The sequence below is a fragment of the Rhinopithecus roxellana genome, chromosome 17 (genome assembly GCF_007565055.1).
Source record: "Rhinopithecus roxellana isolate Shanxi Qingling chromosome 17, ASM756505v1, whole genome shotgun sequence".
NCBI lineage: Eukaryota > Metazoa > Chordata > Mammalia > Primates > Cercopithecidae > Rhinopithecus > Rhinopithecus roxellana.
The window spans coordinates 8,445,416-8,463,971 of NC_044565.1; the positions used below are offsets into that span (position 1 = coordinate 8,445,416).

An 18,556-nucleotide genomic window follows, 5' to 3' on the forward strand; every position below is an offset into this window, starting at 1 on the left:
CTAACCACCAATCCCTCTCTTTTCAGCTCACTTCCTCTACTTCCCTGACTGCAACAAACTTCTGACCCCACCAGAACCTACAAGCACTGATACTACAACCTTCACTACCACCATGCCCTCACTTCTTTCTTAACCAGTTAAAATCCTACAGTCCTTCATCTTAAGCACTACTTTGCACACACCTCAACTCCCTACCCTGCCTCTCATATGTCACACTCTGGAAGAACTGGTTAAAGTCAATCTTCTCCCCTTTCTTACTCCTACATCTGTGCAGTTGAATGTATCTCAAAAGAAACATACCACGTTGACTATCTTCACTTTAATTAATGACCACCAACCTCAAAACGGCTACTAACAATGCTTAGCAATCATAACACCCTTCCCTATCTATCCATTATGCCACTGAACCATGTTAACCATTTCATGTCTCCCCGCTCCTCTTCAAGAGCTTCTGATACCAGCTCTTTCAAGCTCACACATCTTGGTGACTGTGCTTCTTATTTCATGGAGAAAAACAGGAGAAATCAGCTTATTTCCCTCCACCACCTCTATCTATTCATTAGTACCTGGACCATGAGTTCCACCTTCCCTCCTGTTAGTGCAAGTGAACTGTCCACACTCCCATCTACCGCCAACACCTCCAAGTAAGCAACAGAGCTCCCACTTAGGCATTCGTGAGGTCTTGCTCCTGCAAATGTCTCCTGTCACTCCCATACCATCAATCATTCCCTCTCTACTAGAATATTCCCATCAGCATTTGCTATAAACTGAACTTTTGTGTCCCCACCAAAAATTCACAAGTTGAAACCTAATCCCCAAGGTGATCGTACCAGGAGGTGGGGCTTTGGGAGGTGATTAGTTCATGAAGGTGGGGTCCTCTTATGAGTAAAGTAAAAGCAGCCCCAGAGACTGCCTCACCCCTTCCACCATGTGGGGAATTAATGAGGAATCAGTCTTCACCAGATACTGAATCTGCTGGTACCTTGATCTTGAACTTCCCAGTCTCTAGAACTATAAGAAATAAATGTCTGTTGTCTATAAACCACCCAGTCTACAGTATTTTGTTATAGCAGCATTCAAACCTGCTACTATTTTCCCCAACTTAAAAACCAAACCAGATCAAACAAAATGAATCCTTCTCCCACCTCAAGCATCCAATCTATTTCTTGCCTCTCCGCAACAAAACTCCTTGAAAGAGTTGTTATATACTGTCTCTAAATCTCCTCTTCCCCTCTATGTTGAACTATTTCTAACCAAGTTCTTGCCCCTACCATCTCACTGAAATGGTTTTTGTCAGAGTCAACAATGATCTTCACACTGATAAATCCCATGGTCAGGTCTTGCTTCACTTGACCACCCAGCAGCACCTGACCAGCCATTCCTGCCCTCCAAGAAACACACTCTATATGGTTTCCAAGACACCACGCCTTTTTTTTTTGGACTCAGTTCTATGCTATTCTCTCTTAGTTTCATTTTCTGGTTCCTTCTTATCTTTCCTATCTCTTAAAATAGTCTCTACCTACATGTGATTTTTTTGGTGATCTCATTCAGTCTCATAGCTTTAAATATCATCTATATCCTGGCAACTCCCAAATTTATATCTGGTTTCAGGCCTCTCCCCTGAACTGCAGACATACATATCTAACCACCTACCTGATCTAGATTGTCTAACAGACTTCTCAGAGTTCGCATATCCACAGACAGACTCCCCCAACTCTTCAAATACATCATGCAAAATTTTTGCTTAGGGCCTTTGAATCTACTGTTCCTTCTGCCTGGAACATACACCTCCAGCTACAGAGCAGACTCTCCATAAATTTTTTATTTATATTTATTTATTTATTTTTTGAGACATAGTTGCACTCTTGTCGCCCAGGCTGGAGTGCAATGGCATAATCTCAGCTCATTGCAACCTCTGCCTCCTGGGTTTAATCAAGTCTCCAGCTTCAGCCTCCCAAGTAGCTGGGATTACAGGTGCCCACCACTACACCCGGCTAATTTTTATATTTTTAGTAGAGATGGGGTTTCCCCATGTTGGCCAGACTGGTCTCGAACTCCTGACCTGAGGTGATCCACCCACCTCGGCCTCCCAAAGTGCTGGGATTACAGGTGTGAGCCACCGTGCCTGGCCTAAATAGTTGTTTAAAGGATGACTTGTACAGTTGTTCTAGGAATTCATTAGGTGTATTTATCAGCTTTAAAGACCATGCACATTGTAAGCACGTATGGTTATATTCCTGGTTGGGAGTACAAGATGCAACTTTATCTCTTCTATATCACTTGATGCACAATGTATATAAATTCAAAGTAAAGCCGCAAGTTGACCAAGACAGACATGTTCAAGTAAACCCATTTGAAACCCTTCAAAGAGCAATTAATTTAGTTTCCAAACTCTACACTAATTCTAATTTCGAATTTTTTGAATGGTAACTTAGTCTGATTTGTGAAAGGAAAGACCTTGCCATCCTACAAACTCAAGTAATTTTAGATAACAAACCAAAAGAGAACCATCCAACTTCTTGCCCTCCATGTCATCCTTCTGCTTTCTAAAGAAATTAGGAGTTGGTAAAGCAAAAGGATACTTTGAGTAAGAAAATTATTTTATAACAAAGAGTATAAAAATTCACACCTTGGATATGCCACTTTATAAAACAACGCAATCTAATTAATTTAGAGATCAACAGTTAACAGCCAAGCTAACTCTTTCCTAGTCCCATTGTAGAGATGTTTCATTTTTCTATTCAAGAATCATTAACCACAAATAAATGGCTGAATGAAAAAAATTCTAATTGAAACAAAATTTAGTGTAAGCAAACAGTGTTGACCCATGAAAAATTAAGGAGACCATCAGAACACTTCAAATACGATTTTTCTTTTAAATTCAGGACAAACTCTTTTTTTTTCCCACTTAGACATTCTATTTACAACAGCCAGAAAAAGCGATACTTTTTCTGAATATGTTGCTAGTTGTGTGCTAGAGGTATATTCAGAGAATAAAATTCTAGCTCTCATCTTCAAAACAAAAATTCAACAATAAAATCTGGATATGTGTGTCGTGTGTATGAGAACATGTTTTAATAAGTAATCGGGGATTTAATATTTAACTATTCTTTCACTGAAAACCTGTCATGAGGGTATACTTAAATGAGTCAAACATTCTGTTTTTTGGCTCATGTGTTCTGCTTTTAAAAGTAAAATATTTTCATTAACTATTATGTTTAGGCAGTATGTGACTATTTCAGCAATATTTAAAAATAAAACATGGGCAGGAACAATTAAGTATCTCACTTTTGGCTGGGTATAGTGGCTCACACCTGCAATTCCAAAACTTTGAAAGGCCCAGGCAGGAGGACTGCTTGAGCCTAGGAGTTTAAGACCAACCTATGTAACATAGTAAGACCACATTTCTATTAAAAAAAAAAAAAAAGTTTTTAAAAAATTAGATGGGCATGGTGGCGCAGGGCTGGAGTCCCAGTGACTTGGGAAGCTGAGATGGGATGATCCCTTGAGCCCAGGAGTTCAAGGCTGCAGTGAGCTATGATTGCGCCACTGTGCTCCAGCCTGGAGGACAGAGTGAGACACTGTCACGAAAACAAAATAAAAAGTATCTCCGTTTCCTTCTTAACAACTATTGATACTTAATCTAGTTCTTAGATTTGAGTCAGGTACCCTTAATTATTTTAACCCCTTGAAATGGGGATAATAGCATATCCCCTAACAATTCTGTCAGGTATCAAAAAAAAGGTATTCTTCCTCTCTTGCGTTACAAGCCAGCTGTGGTATTCATTATGGGCTCCTCCCCACAAGCATGTCTCTGGAATGGAGGCTCCCCTTCTGCTGTGGCTAGAATTAAGAAACACCACCGGAGCAATAAAGATTTGCTACTATACCTAATCACAGTCTAAGAGAGAGGTGCTCATCAAGAAAAACATCAAGTAGATACATGTTGCTGAAAAACAAAGTCCTCAGGCTGAATGCAGAGATGACCAGAGGAGAGCAACGAGATACAGCATTTAGTGCACTATTCACAAGAGCAAAGACATGGAATCAGCCTAGTGCCCATCAGCAGTAAACTGGATAAAGAAAATGTGGTACATATATACCATAGAATACTAAGCAGCCATAAAAAGATGAAATCATGTCCTTTGCAGCAACATGGAGAGAGCTAGAAGCCACAATCCTAAGTGAATTAACACAGGAATAGAAAATCAAATACTGCGTGTTCTCACTTATAAGTGGAAGTTAAATATTGAGCACATATGGACATAAACATGGGAGCAACAGACACTGCAGACTACTGGCAGGGGGTGAACTGAAAAACTACCATTGGGGCCAGATGTGGTGGCTCATGCCTGTAATCCTAGCACTTTAGGAGGCCAAGCCAGGCAGATCACGAGGTCAGAAGATTGAGACCACCCTGGCCAACATGGTAAAACCCCATCTCTACTAAAATACAAAAAAAAAAATTAGCTGGGCTAGGTGGTGCATGCCTGTAGTCCCACCTATTCAGGAGGCTAAGGCAGGGGAATCACTTGAACCCAGGAGGCAGAGGCTGCAGTGAGCCGAGATCGTGCCACTGCACTCCAGCCTGGTGACACAGCGACACTTCACCTCAAAAGAACAAGAAAAGAAAAAGAAAAACTACCATTGGGTACTATGCTCACTACCTAGGTGTAATATACTATGTAACAATCAGCACATGTACTTCCTGTATCTGAAATAAAAGTTGAACTTAAAAAAAGATATGGCATTCATAACAAACACAGCCAGATGTAGTGGCTTTCCTTTGCAAACCCAACACTCAGGGAGACTGACGCAGGAGAACTGCTTGGGGGGCCAGGAGTTTGAGATCAGCCTGTGCAACATAGTGAGACTCCAAATGTACTCAAAAATACTTTAAAAATTAGCCAGGTATGGTGGTGTACACCTGTAGTCCCAGCTACTCAGAGTCTGAGGTGGGAGGATAGCTTGTGCCCAGGAGGGCGAGGCTGCAGTGAACTGTGATCGCACCATTGCAGTCCAGCCTAAGTGTTACAGCGAAATGGTATCTTCAGAAAGAAGAAGTAACATAAACAGAGATAAAAAGTGAAAAATGAACACCTCCCAAAATAGGAAGAATATAAGGTTATTTATCTCCCCAAGACCGACTTGCCCTATTTTGAGGGTTTCATGATCAAGATGAAAAACTCTTAACTTATTCAAGAACTGAAGGAACTGCAGAGACAGCTTTTCCAGTGGAAAGAATCATAGCTTAAGTCAGACCTGGGTGTATATCCCAATGGCTCTGCTCTTATTCTCCTCATGGCTTCATTTGAGTTATTTTTTCATAGGCAAAATATGGCTATTTCACCTGTCTCAGTGTAACCCAAGTATACCTGATCATAAAAAAAATCTGGAGTGCTTGTTAAAAACCATTAAAGGTTCACATGTCTCATCCTAACAGGGAGACTGGGAGAATGTAGCCTAACAGGCACCCCAGGTGAGTCTCATAAGACCAGTCGTACAAACACTGTTTTACCTTAGCCATTTCCATAGAGAAAAATTAAATTTATGACCTGGATGAAGAAGGCATATTGAACATCTCTGTCAGTAAACACTTCAGAGACTTCTATCTCTCACTTACATTTTGCTGTAGCTTACAAAGGCATTTATTTGGATGATTCCTCAGCAAGCCCTGATCTCTCGCCCATGATCCAACTCTTGGAAGCTACTCTCAAGAAAGATTTTCAATGGTTTCCTAACTGCCAGATTCATTCCCCTCATCAGGTCTGTCCTCACAAAAGCCACCGTTGTGGCCAGCTCCTCATTCTGGACATTATTCTTTCCTGGTTTCTACAGGACAAGTCCCTCCTGGGTCTCATCTATCACTTTTTTTTTTTTTTTTTTTTTTTTTTTGAGATGGAGTCTTGCTTTGTCACCCAGGCTGGAGTGTAATGGCACGATCTCGGCTCAACGGCAACCTCCACCTCTCTGGTTCAAGCAATTCTCCTGCCTCAGCCTCCCAAGTAGCTGGGATTCCAGGCACCCATCACCACACCTGGCTAATTTTTGTATTTTTAGTAGAGGCGGGGTTTCACCATGTTGGCCAGGCTAGTCTCAAACTCCTGACCTCAGGTGATCTGCCCGCTTCAGCCTCCCAAAGTGCTGGGATTATAGGCATGAGCCACCATGCCCAGCCTCACCTATCATTCTTATATCTTTCTATCTATAGAGCAGGCACTTTCCCGTTTGTACTACATGGTCTACCTAGATGGTCAATGTCCACAGCTTCACCTCCATCTGCAGTATGACAGCCCCCAAACCTGTACAGAATTTATAGTTCACCATCTCTCCCTATCCTAGTTCTGCATCTTCAGCAGGATCTACTTGTTATCACCATAACAGGCTCAGGAAACTTCTTTCCCACAATCTATTCCTGCCACTTAAAAGCGTAGCCATCCATCCTATTACCTAACATTTAAACCAGACATCAACTCTTTGTGCTCCCTCACCCTCTACATTTAAACAACAGCCATGTACTCTTAATTCTATTTCTGAAGCTTCTCTTAAATCTTTTCCGGCCAGGCGCGGTGACTCACGCCTGTAATCCCAGCACTTGGGGAGGCCAAGGCGGGTGGATCACCTGAGATCAGGAGTTCAAGACGAGCCTGGCCAACATGGTGAAACCCCATCTCTACTAAAAATACAAAAGTAAGCCGGGTGTGGTGGCATGTGCCTGTAATCCCAGCTACTTGGGAGGTTCAGACAGGAGAATTGCTTGAACCTGGAAGGCAGAGGTTGCAGTGAGCTGAGATTGCACCACTGCACTCTAGCCTGCACAACAGAGTAAGACTGTCTCAAAAAATAAAATAAAATAAAATAAAATAAAATAATCTTTTCCTTCTTTACTACCATAGCTCTTGCTCTAGAAGATTCTCACTTCTCATCAGAACACCTTAAAATGCTTTCTAACACATTTTCCTGCCTCAGGTTTCTTTCCCCTCTCTTCTTCCCACAGTTTTGTTTCTGTAATAGAGATCTGAGAAACTTCCAAGGTTCCCTGTGCCCACTGAAGAAGAAAGGTCACACTGCTTGGCGTGGCACATAAAGCTTTTCACAATCTGGCTTCAGTGTACTTTCCTAATCTCATTTTTCTGCCTCTTCTGCCAGCCCAATACCCTCTCCCCTCTTCTTCCCAGCCCCACGCTCCCCACTTTCCATGGGGTGAGCTTTTCAAAAGTTCTCATCTATATTTTTCCCCACGTCTTAAAGTATTCCATTTGCCAAATGAACACTGTGTATAATAAATTCTCCCATCTTTAGAGGAAATACTTAAGAACCAATCAAAATATTCAACAGTTCTTTAAAGAACTGTAATTACTATATAAGGTTTTATATAATTCTAGTTCAAGGCAAAGGAACTTGACTTTTTAATGTACCTTCTATTACATATTTAATTTCCATTAGGTTATTTTAAAATACTGGCAGTCTCATGAATCCCCATTTTTATCTTTGCAGATCCATAGGGGTCCTAGAGCCCTGGCTTAGGAACCACTGCTCTGTGCTCACTATACAAACTCCCTGCTCTGTGCCCTTGCTCACACTATTCTGTTGCCTACACTGTCCTTGATATTTTTCTCATTTTGGGGCTCAATAACTTGCCACTTCCATTCTTTTCACTCTGACACTACTTTTATGTCACTTATCATCCATTCGAGGACAGTTAATTCTTTAACACAATGATCTGTCAGGCTTGGAGCTTCCTAAGGAAAAGACATCTACTCTCAGGGCCTAACAGTACCTGGGCCCCAGTAAAACTAAATAAATGTTTGTTGAATGAATAAACCTTGGTAGGACAAACCTATTACCTACATAAAACAATCACCACCAAAAAGGCTGAGAAGATGGGAAAAGATGTGATTTACCTAAGGTTACGCACCAAATACAAAATTTTGAACAGGAGCAGAAATTCAGGTTAATTCTGTTATTGTGTTAACTGTAAGTTTGCATAAGTGGCAACTACTATATTACTACAATGTGCAGTTTTTTATTCCTCTCAGAAATCTCATAGATGTCGTTCATCCTGTAATTGCTCTGATTACGTCCTCGATCCAGGAGAAATGACTTTATGTCACAATGAATATGCAATAAAAAAAAGAAAAACTGGCTGACTTAAGTTACCCAGAACACCTGCCTATTTACAGTTAAAGTTTATCAAATTCTGATAAGTGTATGCTAAATTTCTTCATAAAATCATTTTAAAGGAACCTTACTTCCTGTGGAAGTTTCCATTGTGAAAGAAGAGAAGCAGGTGACAGGAGAATATTGTATAGATTGAATAGTTTCTACATTAACAACTGCTTATTTTAAAATTTCAAATTTCCTTTCTGGGGGTTGAGGGGAGGGCCGTACTTCACAAAACTACAAATGTGATTTGGTTGAACCTGTTTCTTTGGTGTAGCTGAGAATCCTTTACCCAAACTTGTGCTCTCACTAAAGGAGGCATATGTTCTTGTTTAGAAACAAACTAGTACTGATTGGACTATACTTCCTGGTCCTCACCTACGAAGTAAATCTTCAAGTCAAATCTCCTTCACTTAAACATATGACAAGACTAGCCATGCCCCAAATCATAACAAATATATCAAAAATTACCAGCTATACTTTATAAGTTTGGCATATCAGCTAGACCTTAAAGACATACAATCTAAGTTTTCAGTGGTACACGTTTAACATGAGTGTAACAGATATCCTTTTCCTGTTACATTAAAACATTTTTGAAAGTATCTTTTCTACTTTATTCCATAATGTTTTTTTCCTTTTTTTTTTTGAGGCAGAGTCTCACTCTGTCACCCAGGCTGGAGTGCAGTGGCATGATCTCGGCTCACAGCAAACTCTGCATCCTGGGTTCCATTGATTCTCCTGCCTCGGCCTCCCGAGTAGCTGGGACTACAGGCGCGTGTCACTATGCCTGGCTAATTTTTGTATTTTTAGTAGAGACAGGGTTTTACCATGTTGGCCAGGCTGGTCTTGAACTCCTGACCTCAGGTGATCTGCCTGCCTTGGCCTCCCAAAGTGCTGTGATTACAGGCATGAGTCACCACGCCTGGCCCTATGAAACATTTTTAATCAAAATGGTCATTTACAAATAGAATGGAATTAAACATACACATACATTTATCTCCTCCCCTCACATTTAGCTCTGCAACTTACAAGTTTTCTCCTTTGTATTTTAAAACAATTTGTAATAAAAATGTATTAGAAGTTCCCCTCTTACAATAAAGGACAAAACCAGATGGAGTTATCAGGCAATGTTTAGGGAGAAAAGAGACATGCTGAAGCTACAGCTCACAGCAACTGATAAAGACAGGTTCTCTCTGCAATCTGGAAGATGCCTATGAACGCAGGGACCTGAGATCAGATAAAAAGCAATCTCCCATCCCTGTCCACATAGTCTAAGCACAGTCCTGGCATCAATTAAGCTAAAGACAATTGTAGACACAAAGGATAGTTCATTACTTGCCTGAAGTATATTTATTTTAGCTTATTACTTGCTTTGAAAGTTCTGTGTAAATTCTTCTTTAAAGGTGACAGTTAACTGTAAAAGTCTGGAGTTGGGTGGGTGAATAGGAACAGGACTAAATGACTGAGCTTCCTTTCAACATGGTATTGTTATTTCAACATGGTATTGTGATTTCAACATGATTTCATGTGATTCAACATGATTTCAACATGATTTCAACATGGTATTGTGATATGCTACTAGTAGCATATGGTCCTAGTAGTTTAAAAAAAACAAACAGAAAAATGATTACAAATCTGAAAGTCTGAGGAAGACCAGATTTCTGTATCTTTGTTTCACATCAGATCACTTTGTAAAAGGACAGGAAAAAAAAAGAGAGAAAGTATTCCATCTTACATTTACAAATATTTTCATGTTATCTCATTTAATTAAAAAAAATCAGTTTACAGATGCACAAATTGAAGAAGCACCAGAGATTAACGTCAAATTTAGAAATACTTTTTTTAAGAGAGGAATTAGAATCAGAGGAAAAAGGAACATATACTTTGCAAATTAGTGACAGTTAAGATAAAACTAGTTCTTTAGAACTTCTGAGATTGTCAGAATTACTTCCCAACCCATCCCAAGAACCCCAAGTAACACTTTGCAATTTGCTACTTGTGTTGAAGTCAGAAGACTGGTAACTCACAGAATTCCATAAACATATGTAAAATCTAACAGTGAGGTGATGAGACTTTCTTCCCAACTTTCTCAACGACCATCCCACTTAAATATCAACTAATGTAATGTTTAACAGAAGAAACATGGACAATGAGATTGGTACCAGAAAAACAAGTTTATTTTAGCTAACTTTTAAAGAAAATAAGTAGCTTATTTACTCATTCACATGCTTGATATGCAGAGTAAGCATTTAGAATGAAACTTGAAAATTCCATCAAGAGGAAAAAAAATCAATGAACTGGTGAATCTCAGATTGCTCCTTGAGTATCAAAAGACAACATGCAAAAATAAAGATAATTCCGTACCTCCCTCTTCTTAAAAGTTTTGCCAGTACTGCAGTTCTTCACAGCTGTTCATAATAAAAGGCTTGGTTAATTCAAATCTGTTCCCCTAATATTCCTTGAAACAAACAGAATTACTGATCTATTATTACTGAACTAATTAATATTCTCCGGGTTTTTATCTTTTTCTAAAGAGCATTTAGAAAAAACTTTTATAAACTTTGCATATTTATCTCCTGTTGACTATCAACTTATTCAAGGTTTCTCAAACATTCCACACTATCTTAAGTCCACGCTACAAGTCAGACCCCAGAACTGGGTCTTATCTCTTCCTAGCCAATTCTGTTTGGTGATCATGTATGCTCTTCAAGCCAAAATTCCTATTTTCACTGCAATTTATGAGAAAGAAATGATCCTCCTTCTTGCTAAGTGGATCTTCTCCAACTACCTTCACCTCCTCATCTGTTCCTTTCATTTTCCTTTTTCTATTCTTTTTCGAGACGGAGTTTCGCTCTTGTTGCCCAGGCTGGAATGCAGTGTCACGATCTCAGCTCACTGCAACCTCCGCCTTCCGGGTTCAAGCAATTCTCTTGCCTCAGCCTCCCAAGTGGCTGGGATTACAGGCACCCGCCCACCACGCCTGGCTAATTTTTTGTATTTTTAGTAGAGATGGGGTTTCATCATGTTGGCCAGGCTGGTCTCAAACTCCTGACCTCAGGTGATCCACCCGCCTTGGCCTTCCAAAGTGCTGGGATTAGAGGCGTGAGCCAATGCATCCAGTCCCTTTCATTTTCATTCTGTCTACACAGGCTCCCTCTTTTCAGCACATAAATAAATTCAGAGGTTCCTTCTTTAAAAATTACCTCATCAGTGAGGAAAGGAGGGAGTGGGGCAGAAAAGCCTGAATCTTTAACCTCTTGCAATTTGAGTACTGTCTCTGCTGCTTCATTAAAATTCTTTAAGTGTGCTCATCACCAAATCTCTTTTTTCTCAGTCCTCCTCCTATACGTCCAACCTAGCCAGCTGTATTTCTGTCTCCTTTGCCGGCTCATCTTCCTTCCTAAAATAAAAGGCATTTCCTGAGGTTTTCTCATGAGCCTTCCCTTTCCCACAACTTCAACTATTCATATTTACACTGCCCTCTCACTGGCTCTAGTCACTCATTTCCACCCGCCTACCTAATGTCTCCCTCTGGATGTCCTGCCTGCAACTCCGAGTCACATGTCCAACACCAAACCCCTTACCTTTTCTTCCCTGCTCCCTAAACCTCTTTTCTCAGCTTCTGGCCACACAGTCTCAATCGCTGGACAACGGTACCAAGAAAGGAAGAATGAATTCACTTGCCAGGAACCTAGATTTTGCATCAAATAACTCAACTCTGTCCCCTCTGTCCTATACTACTTTACACTAAACCTCTCATCTGAACTGCTATAACACTCTCCTTTTGTTATTCTTAAGTTTTCAGTACACACTATTGCTAGAGAAACGTTCCTCAGGCGTAATTTTGATAAAGCTTGGCACTCAGGATACTCTACCCAACATTTCTCAAACTTTAACGTGCATGTGAATCACATGGTGATCTTGTTAAAATGCAGACACTCTCATTCAGGGAGTGTGGGGTGGTGCCTGACACCGGATTTTTAACATACTCCCAAGTGACCATGATGCTATTAGCATCAGGCTGTATACATATACACAGTCAGCTCTAACCTATTTTTCTAGCCTCATCTACTTCTCCCTGCCTAACATATATATGTGCATGTCAATATCTCTTACATACATACACACACACAAATATACATATACAGAGACAAAATGTTTTCCAAACATAATCTCCAGCCTCTGTGCCTCTTGCTGTTTCCTCAAGTCCAGTGGCTGTCCATTACAATTTTCCCATTTTTCAGGAACCAACACATTCTGCCACAACCTTCTCTTATCTTCTTACCTACCCCCACTCCCATACCTCACCTAGTAGAATACCACAAAAACCCTGGGACATCCCTGACACTGGCACTGTTTCTGGTCTGTAATGCTGTTATAGATCTTCTCGTTTCATCCTTACTGTTAGACTGCACACTCTCCTGGAAGGCAGGAACTACCTGCCTGACCTCCGTCACCCAGGGCATCCTTGGGCTCTTGTTAACCAGTAAGTACCTGTTGAAGTGGATTTGAATTCTAAGAAAAACAAAACTCTACTTCATGTAATTCATTTTGAGCAGGAGCTTCAGAAATTTCTTTATGATAAACAAAAACACTCTTCCAGGAAAACTGAGTCATTAGCAAACCTAAGAAAACTTTGTTTTATAGATATATAATATATATATATATAAAATACATATATATTTTTTACAAATGTTTATATATTCAAATGGTGCCTAGAGAATTTTGGTACCTATCCTATTTATAGTAGTCTCCAGATATATAGATCAAAGTTCTAATATTAATTTAAAATTAAATCTAACTTGTTATGATCTAGTAATGACTATATAAGTCTAAAATATGTTCCAATCCAGAGCCCAGCCTTCCCTGGTTTAATTTACTTAATGCTCCCTTTAACACTCCATTTATAAAACGGGACATCACTTTCTCCACGGGTGTGATAAGATTGGCTGTCCCAGAAATTTACTGTTAACATGCCTTACATTGTGTCTAGACTTTGAAAAGTGCTTTAAAACAATCACCTTGAAGCAACATTTTTTGAATGCTGAGAAACTCAAAGAACACCCTATATTAAATGCTTATACAGTAAACCCCTTATTCAAGAACCTAACCACGGCTCTTAGGTTCAAGAATCAATATTCAAGAATCTGACTACAGATCTTAAACTTTAGCGTGCAAGAATTACCCGGAGTTCTTGTTAAACATGCAGATGCCAGGCTCTTACCCAGGGAATGTCTGATTCAGTAAAACTGGGGAGGGCCCTAGAAAACTGTAGATTTCACCAGCACCCCCAGGTGTTTCGGATGCAGGCGTTCTGCAGATCTCAATTAGAGAGACACTGATCTCAATCCTTGTCTGGGTGCACTACAGAGTTGTGTTTGAAGGAAAATGCAGAGGTCTTTTGCTAAAGTCCTTTCTCAAAACAGCTGTTACGCCAGCACAGACAAGAGGTGATGTGAGTAAGGAAAACGAGGGAAAGGTTCCTTGGAAGATAATCAATGCTCGAAAACAATGAAAGAAGGGAAGTGGCGTTTCTTTGCATCCCTGGAACTCCATTCTCCCGCATCTGCGAGGATGCTGCTCTCACCCGTCGGCCAGGACCAGGCGCTCGGGAGCCTAGCCCAGGCAGGTCGCTGGCCGGGGGATGGGAGGGCGTCGTGGCCCCGCGCTCGTCCCCAAGTCGCCAGGTGCCCTCCGCAGCCGATGGAAGACGCCCGCCCGGGTCCCGGATCTCCGCCCCCTGACACCGCATCCTCAGCAGCTCGCGCGCGTAAACAAGTTGCCTCCCCAGGGTCGGCAGCCCCTCACCTGCCGCGCGGTCGCAACACTGCCTCATCGTCTGGTTCCGGACCCCGCGGCTCCTGCTCGCCCGCGGCCGCCTGCAGCGCCTCAGCGTCCTCCACAGTCACCTCGGCCGCAGCCACGGCGCCCGCCGCCGGTACTCGCGTTGCTGAAGTTGGAGCAGCTGCCGCCCCGAGGCCGAACGCCGCCTCCGCCGTCGGCGCTGGGAGGCCACGGGCGCGCCCCGCGGCCACCGTCCATGCCGCGAGCCCCAGCAGCTGCGGCAGCAGCAGCGCCAGTACCAGCAGCCCCGGGCGGGTGGCGCGTTCCATCAGCGGCCCGCCCCGCTCGCAGGCATGGAGGCGCAGCCACTGGCGCCTGCCTTTCCCGCCGCTCGGAGCTCTCACCAGGGCAAGGACGCGCTGGGGACCCTACCACCGCCCCGATGGCCTGGACAGCCAGCCGTGTTCCCCTGGCCACGTCTCAGCCCGGCCTCTGCCGCTGCCACCTGAGTGACAGCCTCTCTCGGACATCGCCCATTGAGCAAACGTTCCGCGCTTCTGCTCTCTCATTGGCTGCAGCCGCTGCCACTCTATGTTCCCAGGCTGGCCTTGTTGGGGAAGGCGGACTTTCCCTGGTTGTCAACATCGCACCTACCAATCAAATCGTAATTTCGTCGTTCGAGGCCCGTCCCTCTTCCGGACGCAATTACCAATGAGAAATGCCCCTCCCCGACGTCTTTTTACCTGATTGGTGTGCTCATCAGTTCCCGGAATATCTTTTCTGCAACAGATTGGCCATCGCGGTGGTTGGCCTCGCCCCACAAAACAAGGCGCTGGAGAAAACTTGAAGATCATTGGTGGAAGTGGATATCCCTCAAAGGTCTGCGCTAACTGCCTCTTGATTGGTTGGAAGCGGCACTTACTACGTGGCGGATTCTGACTGTGAAGAGGTGGGCCCCAAGTGAAGGGACGGTCCCAAGTGAAGAGTGGGAGGCAAGTCCCTTGTGACCGGCAGGAGGTCAACCTTAGAGGAGCTGGCATTGTAGCTCTTCTAAAGCCTAGTCTACTTAGGAAGGCAAAAGCGAAGTAGGAAGAAGTGGCCACAGAAGTCGTGTGGCCCCTAGAAGTGGAAGGGTAAGGAGGGTGCAGGAGGTGGGTCTACTTGTGGCCGCAACGGTGCTCAGAAGTCCGCTTGTTAGAGATGGCAGTGACTTGCGACAATCCAGTCTACCCGACACGCCTCCCGCCTCCTTAGGAACGGGAAGGAGCCCCGGCCCAGTGCACTGACGTAGTTTGCCTAAGATCACACAGCTGGTTGGTCACAGAATCATGACTTTAATTCATGACTTTAATTCTGACTCTGACCTGGCACGCTTTGTACCTCACCAAAGACAGTGATGAAACTGCAAAAGGGCAGAGTGGAGAAGATTGGAATGTTCAGCCAAGGCATTTGAACTTTTAATACTGCAAGTCAAGACTTCCTAAAGATTTTTGAGCAGATGAGTGAAGTGATAAGAAAATGCGTCTTCAGCAGTGACAGCATCAACGATGAGGAAACTAGCCGGGAGGCTATTACCCGCATCAAAACCAGTGAACATTTAAAAAAATTTTTTTGAGAGAGAGGGTCTTGCTCTTTTGCCCAGGCTGGAGTGCAGTGGCTTGATCATAGCTCACTGTAACCTTGAATTCCTGTGTTCAAGCGATCTTCCTGCCTCAGCTTCTGGAGCAGCTGGGACTACAGATACATGCCACCATGCCAGGCCAATTTTTAATTTTGTTTTGTAAAGATGGGGTTTCTGTGTTGCCCAGGTTGGTCTCAAACTCCTGGCCTCAAGCCATCCTCCCGTCTCAGCCTCCCAAAGTTTTGGGATTACAGGCATTAGCCACCGCACATGGTCCAAAACCAGTGAAGATGTGTTAAGGTGTTGGCAATATGGGTATACTAGATTGATTATCCTTCACCTGCTAAAAACATGCTCTAATGTCTCCCCAGCCCAAAACAAACAAGAAACCCCATTTCCCCTTCCAGCTCCTACCACATGTCTTTGCTCCTCTGTATGGCAAAACTCGAGTGTTCAAAATTCCTTATCTTCAATTCCTCTTCTCCCATTCCCAAGCACACCACAGTCAGGCATTCACACCCTCAACTCCACCAAGACTGCTCTCGCTGAGGCCACCAATGCTGTATTCAAAGGATAATCTTTGTTTTGTCAGCTGTATTTGATCCAGCAACTCAAGTGTTTCCTGTTGACCGGTCTTCTTGCTTCTCCATAATGCTGGTCGTAACCCTCAAAAGTCCCCCAGTTCACTCAGGATAAAAGCCAAGTCCTTACAATAAACCATGGGGTGCTACAACATCTGATTCCTATGGCTTTTCTGATTTCATTTCATACTGTCTTTGCTCACTCCATTGGGCCAATCAAGTCCCACCTTGGGGGTTTTCCTTTGTTGTTTTGCCTGCCTAGGAAACTCTTCCCAGATATATTAGTTTCCTAGAGTTGCCCTAACAAATACCACAGACCAGGTGGCCTGAACAAAAATAGTTTATTTTCTCGAAGTTCTGGAGGCTAGAAGTCCAAGATCAAGGTTGGATTCTGAGGCCTCTGTCCTTGACTTGCCGATGGCAGCCCTCTTACTGCCTCTTCCCTTGCTGATGGCAGCTGTCTTACTGCCTCTTCCCTCTGATGTCTCTTCCTATTCTTCTAACACCAGTCAGATTGGAGTATGGGACTACCTTTAACAGCCTCATTTTAACTTAATCACTGCTTTAAAGATCTTATCTCCAAATACAGTATAGTTATATTCTGAAGCACTAAGGGTTGGGACTTCAACATATAAATTTTGGAGGGACACAATTTAGCACATAATACCCAGGTACCCACAAGATGTGTTCCCTCACTTTATTTGAGGCTTTGTTAATCCCAGTGAAGTCCCTCTTCACTATCTGATTTAAAATTAAAACCTCCACCACCTTCCTTCTCTCCTGCTTTATTTCTGCTTAGCTCTCAAATACTGTAACTTACATATTTGTTTTGTTTATTGTCTGCTCTGTTTCTCTCCACTTGCATGTAAATTCTGTGAAGATTTGCTCGTTGATGTATTCAAAGATATAAAACCGTGCGAAGTGTTTAGCAAGCATTTAATAAATGTTTGTTGAATGAATGAATGAATACCTGAGGACAGAAGGAAAGAGAACTGGAAAGGAAGAGACTGCAGTTGCTGCAGACAGAGGGGTTTGATTGCGAGAACAAGATTCCAGAGTATCTGGAGAAAAGGGGGCAGCTCTGCCTTCCATGTTGAAAGTAGAGCTTAGGAGGTACTCCTAGAGAGTAAGTTATTTTGAAAAGTAGAGAAAATAGATGAGCGAACTCAAACCAATTCATTATCTACTCAACAAAATAGGAGATAAAAAAGGGATTATACCAGTTGGTATGAGGAAGGTGTCAGAAAATTAACACAAGATGAAAAATGATTGTTAACTACCTGTTTGAAATTAGTGTATATATTTTAGTGGGCCTGGTCTTCATGGTTTTATAATTTTTTCAAAAAATGATCATGGCATGAACAAGGCTGTTAATCTGAGCTAATGAATTAGAAGTCTGATTACTACCTGTAAATACTTTGGAAGTTTTGTTTATTCATTTAACATTCAGGGATTCCACGTGACCACCTGCAAATAATGAGAATAAAGATATGCACAAAATAGATGTGGTTCCTGCCCTTCTGAAGGTTAACACCTCTCTGGTTAGGGAGACAGACGTTAACAATCACACATATATTATTAAAACTAAGATCAGTGCTATGATGAAAAAGACACAGGCAGAAGACCACAGTGGTGGAAAATGCCAGTAAGGAGAGTCAAGCTTTATACTTGAGAACAAAACACAAATTTTCTAGTTTGGAAAAAAAAAGCCTGAGTCAAAGTGTGCTGACTGGGAAAATAAATTAAGGAGAGAAAAGAGAGTTTACCTGCTTTAGGACAGCATGGAGCTTCACAGTGACTTTGTGGGACCTCTGGAACCTGGTTGCCTCAGGGAAATGTAAGAAAGTGGGGACCGGGCATGAGAGCTGGGCAGTGAGGCTGGGCCAGGAAAAGAAGCTGGTGCTTAGGTACCCTGAGCCAGGGTTGCCTAAAATAACCAAGATTCTACAACTGAGTGTGGACCAGAAAATCAGCAAAATAGGTCTGAGATTTAGAAACAGTGAGTTCAATCCCTTAACAGAGAGACACTGCATCTGTTGAAATGATATTTGATTGTAAGTAACAAATCCCTGCCATATAGTGGCTGAAGCAAGAAGTGGGTTTATTTTTCTTACTGACACCACAGCTCTACAGTGATGTTTTATTTAAACTTATGCTCCTTCTATTTCTCCATGCTTCATGGGTGACTTTGTTCCTTTTGCCTGTTGTCTCACTGTCTTGGGATGGCAACTCCAGCATCATTTCTTTATTATAGGTAGGGCAAAGAGGAATGACAAAAGGCATGTAACCACCTGAATTTGCCCCTATCAAAGAGGTCTCCAGGAAGCACCACCAAGGAATTTTCACTGACATTTCCCAGGCCAGACCATGTCAAATAGCCACTCAGAGCTACAAAGAAAGCCTGCTG

At 42.4% G+C, this 18,556-nt stretch overlaps 1 protein-coding gene across 2 annotated transcripts in view; it reads right to left on the minus strand.

Annotated features, from left to right (window-relative positions):
- Positions 1–14,578, minus strand: part of EIF2AK3 (eukaryotic translation initiation factor 2 alpha kinase 3) — a 76,599-nt gene extending 62,021 nt beyond the window's left edge. Inside the window, exon 1 of one of the 2 annotated variants that reach the window (XM_010378440.2) lies at positions 13,972–14,578. In XM_010378440.2, the coding sequence (XP_010376742.2) occupies positions 13,972–14,276 (305 nt within the window). In that variant the 5' untranslated portion in view covers positions 14,277–14,578. The remainder of the gene's footprint in view (positions 1–13,971) is intronic. The other variant, XM_010378441.2, reaches the window with a different exon arrangement.
- Between the last annotated feature and the right edge of the window lie 3,978 nt (positions 14,579–18,556).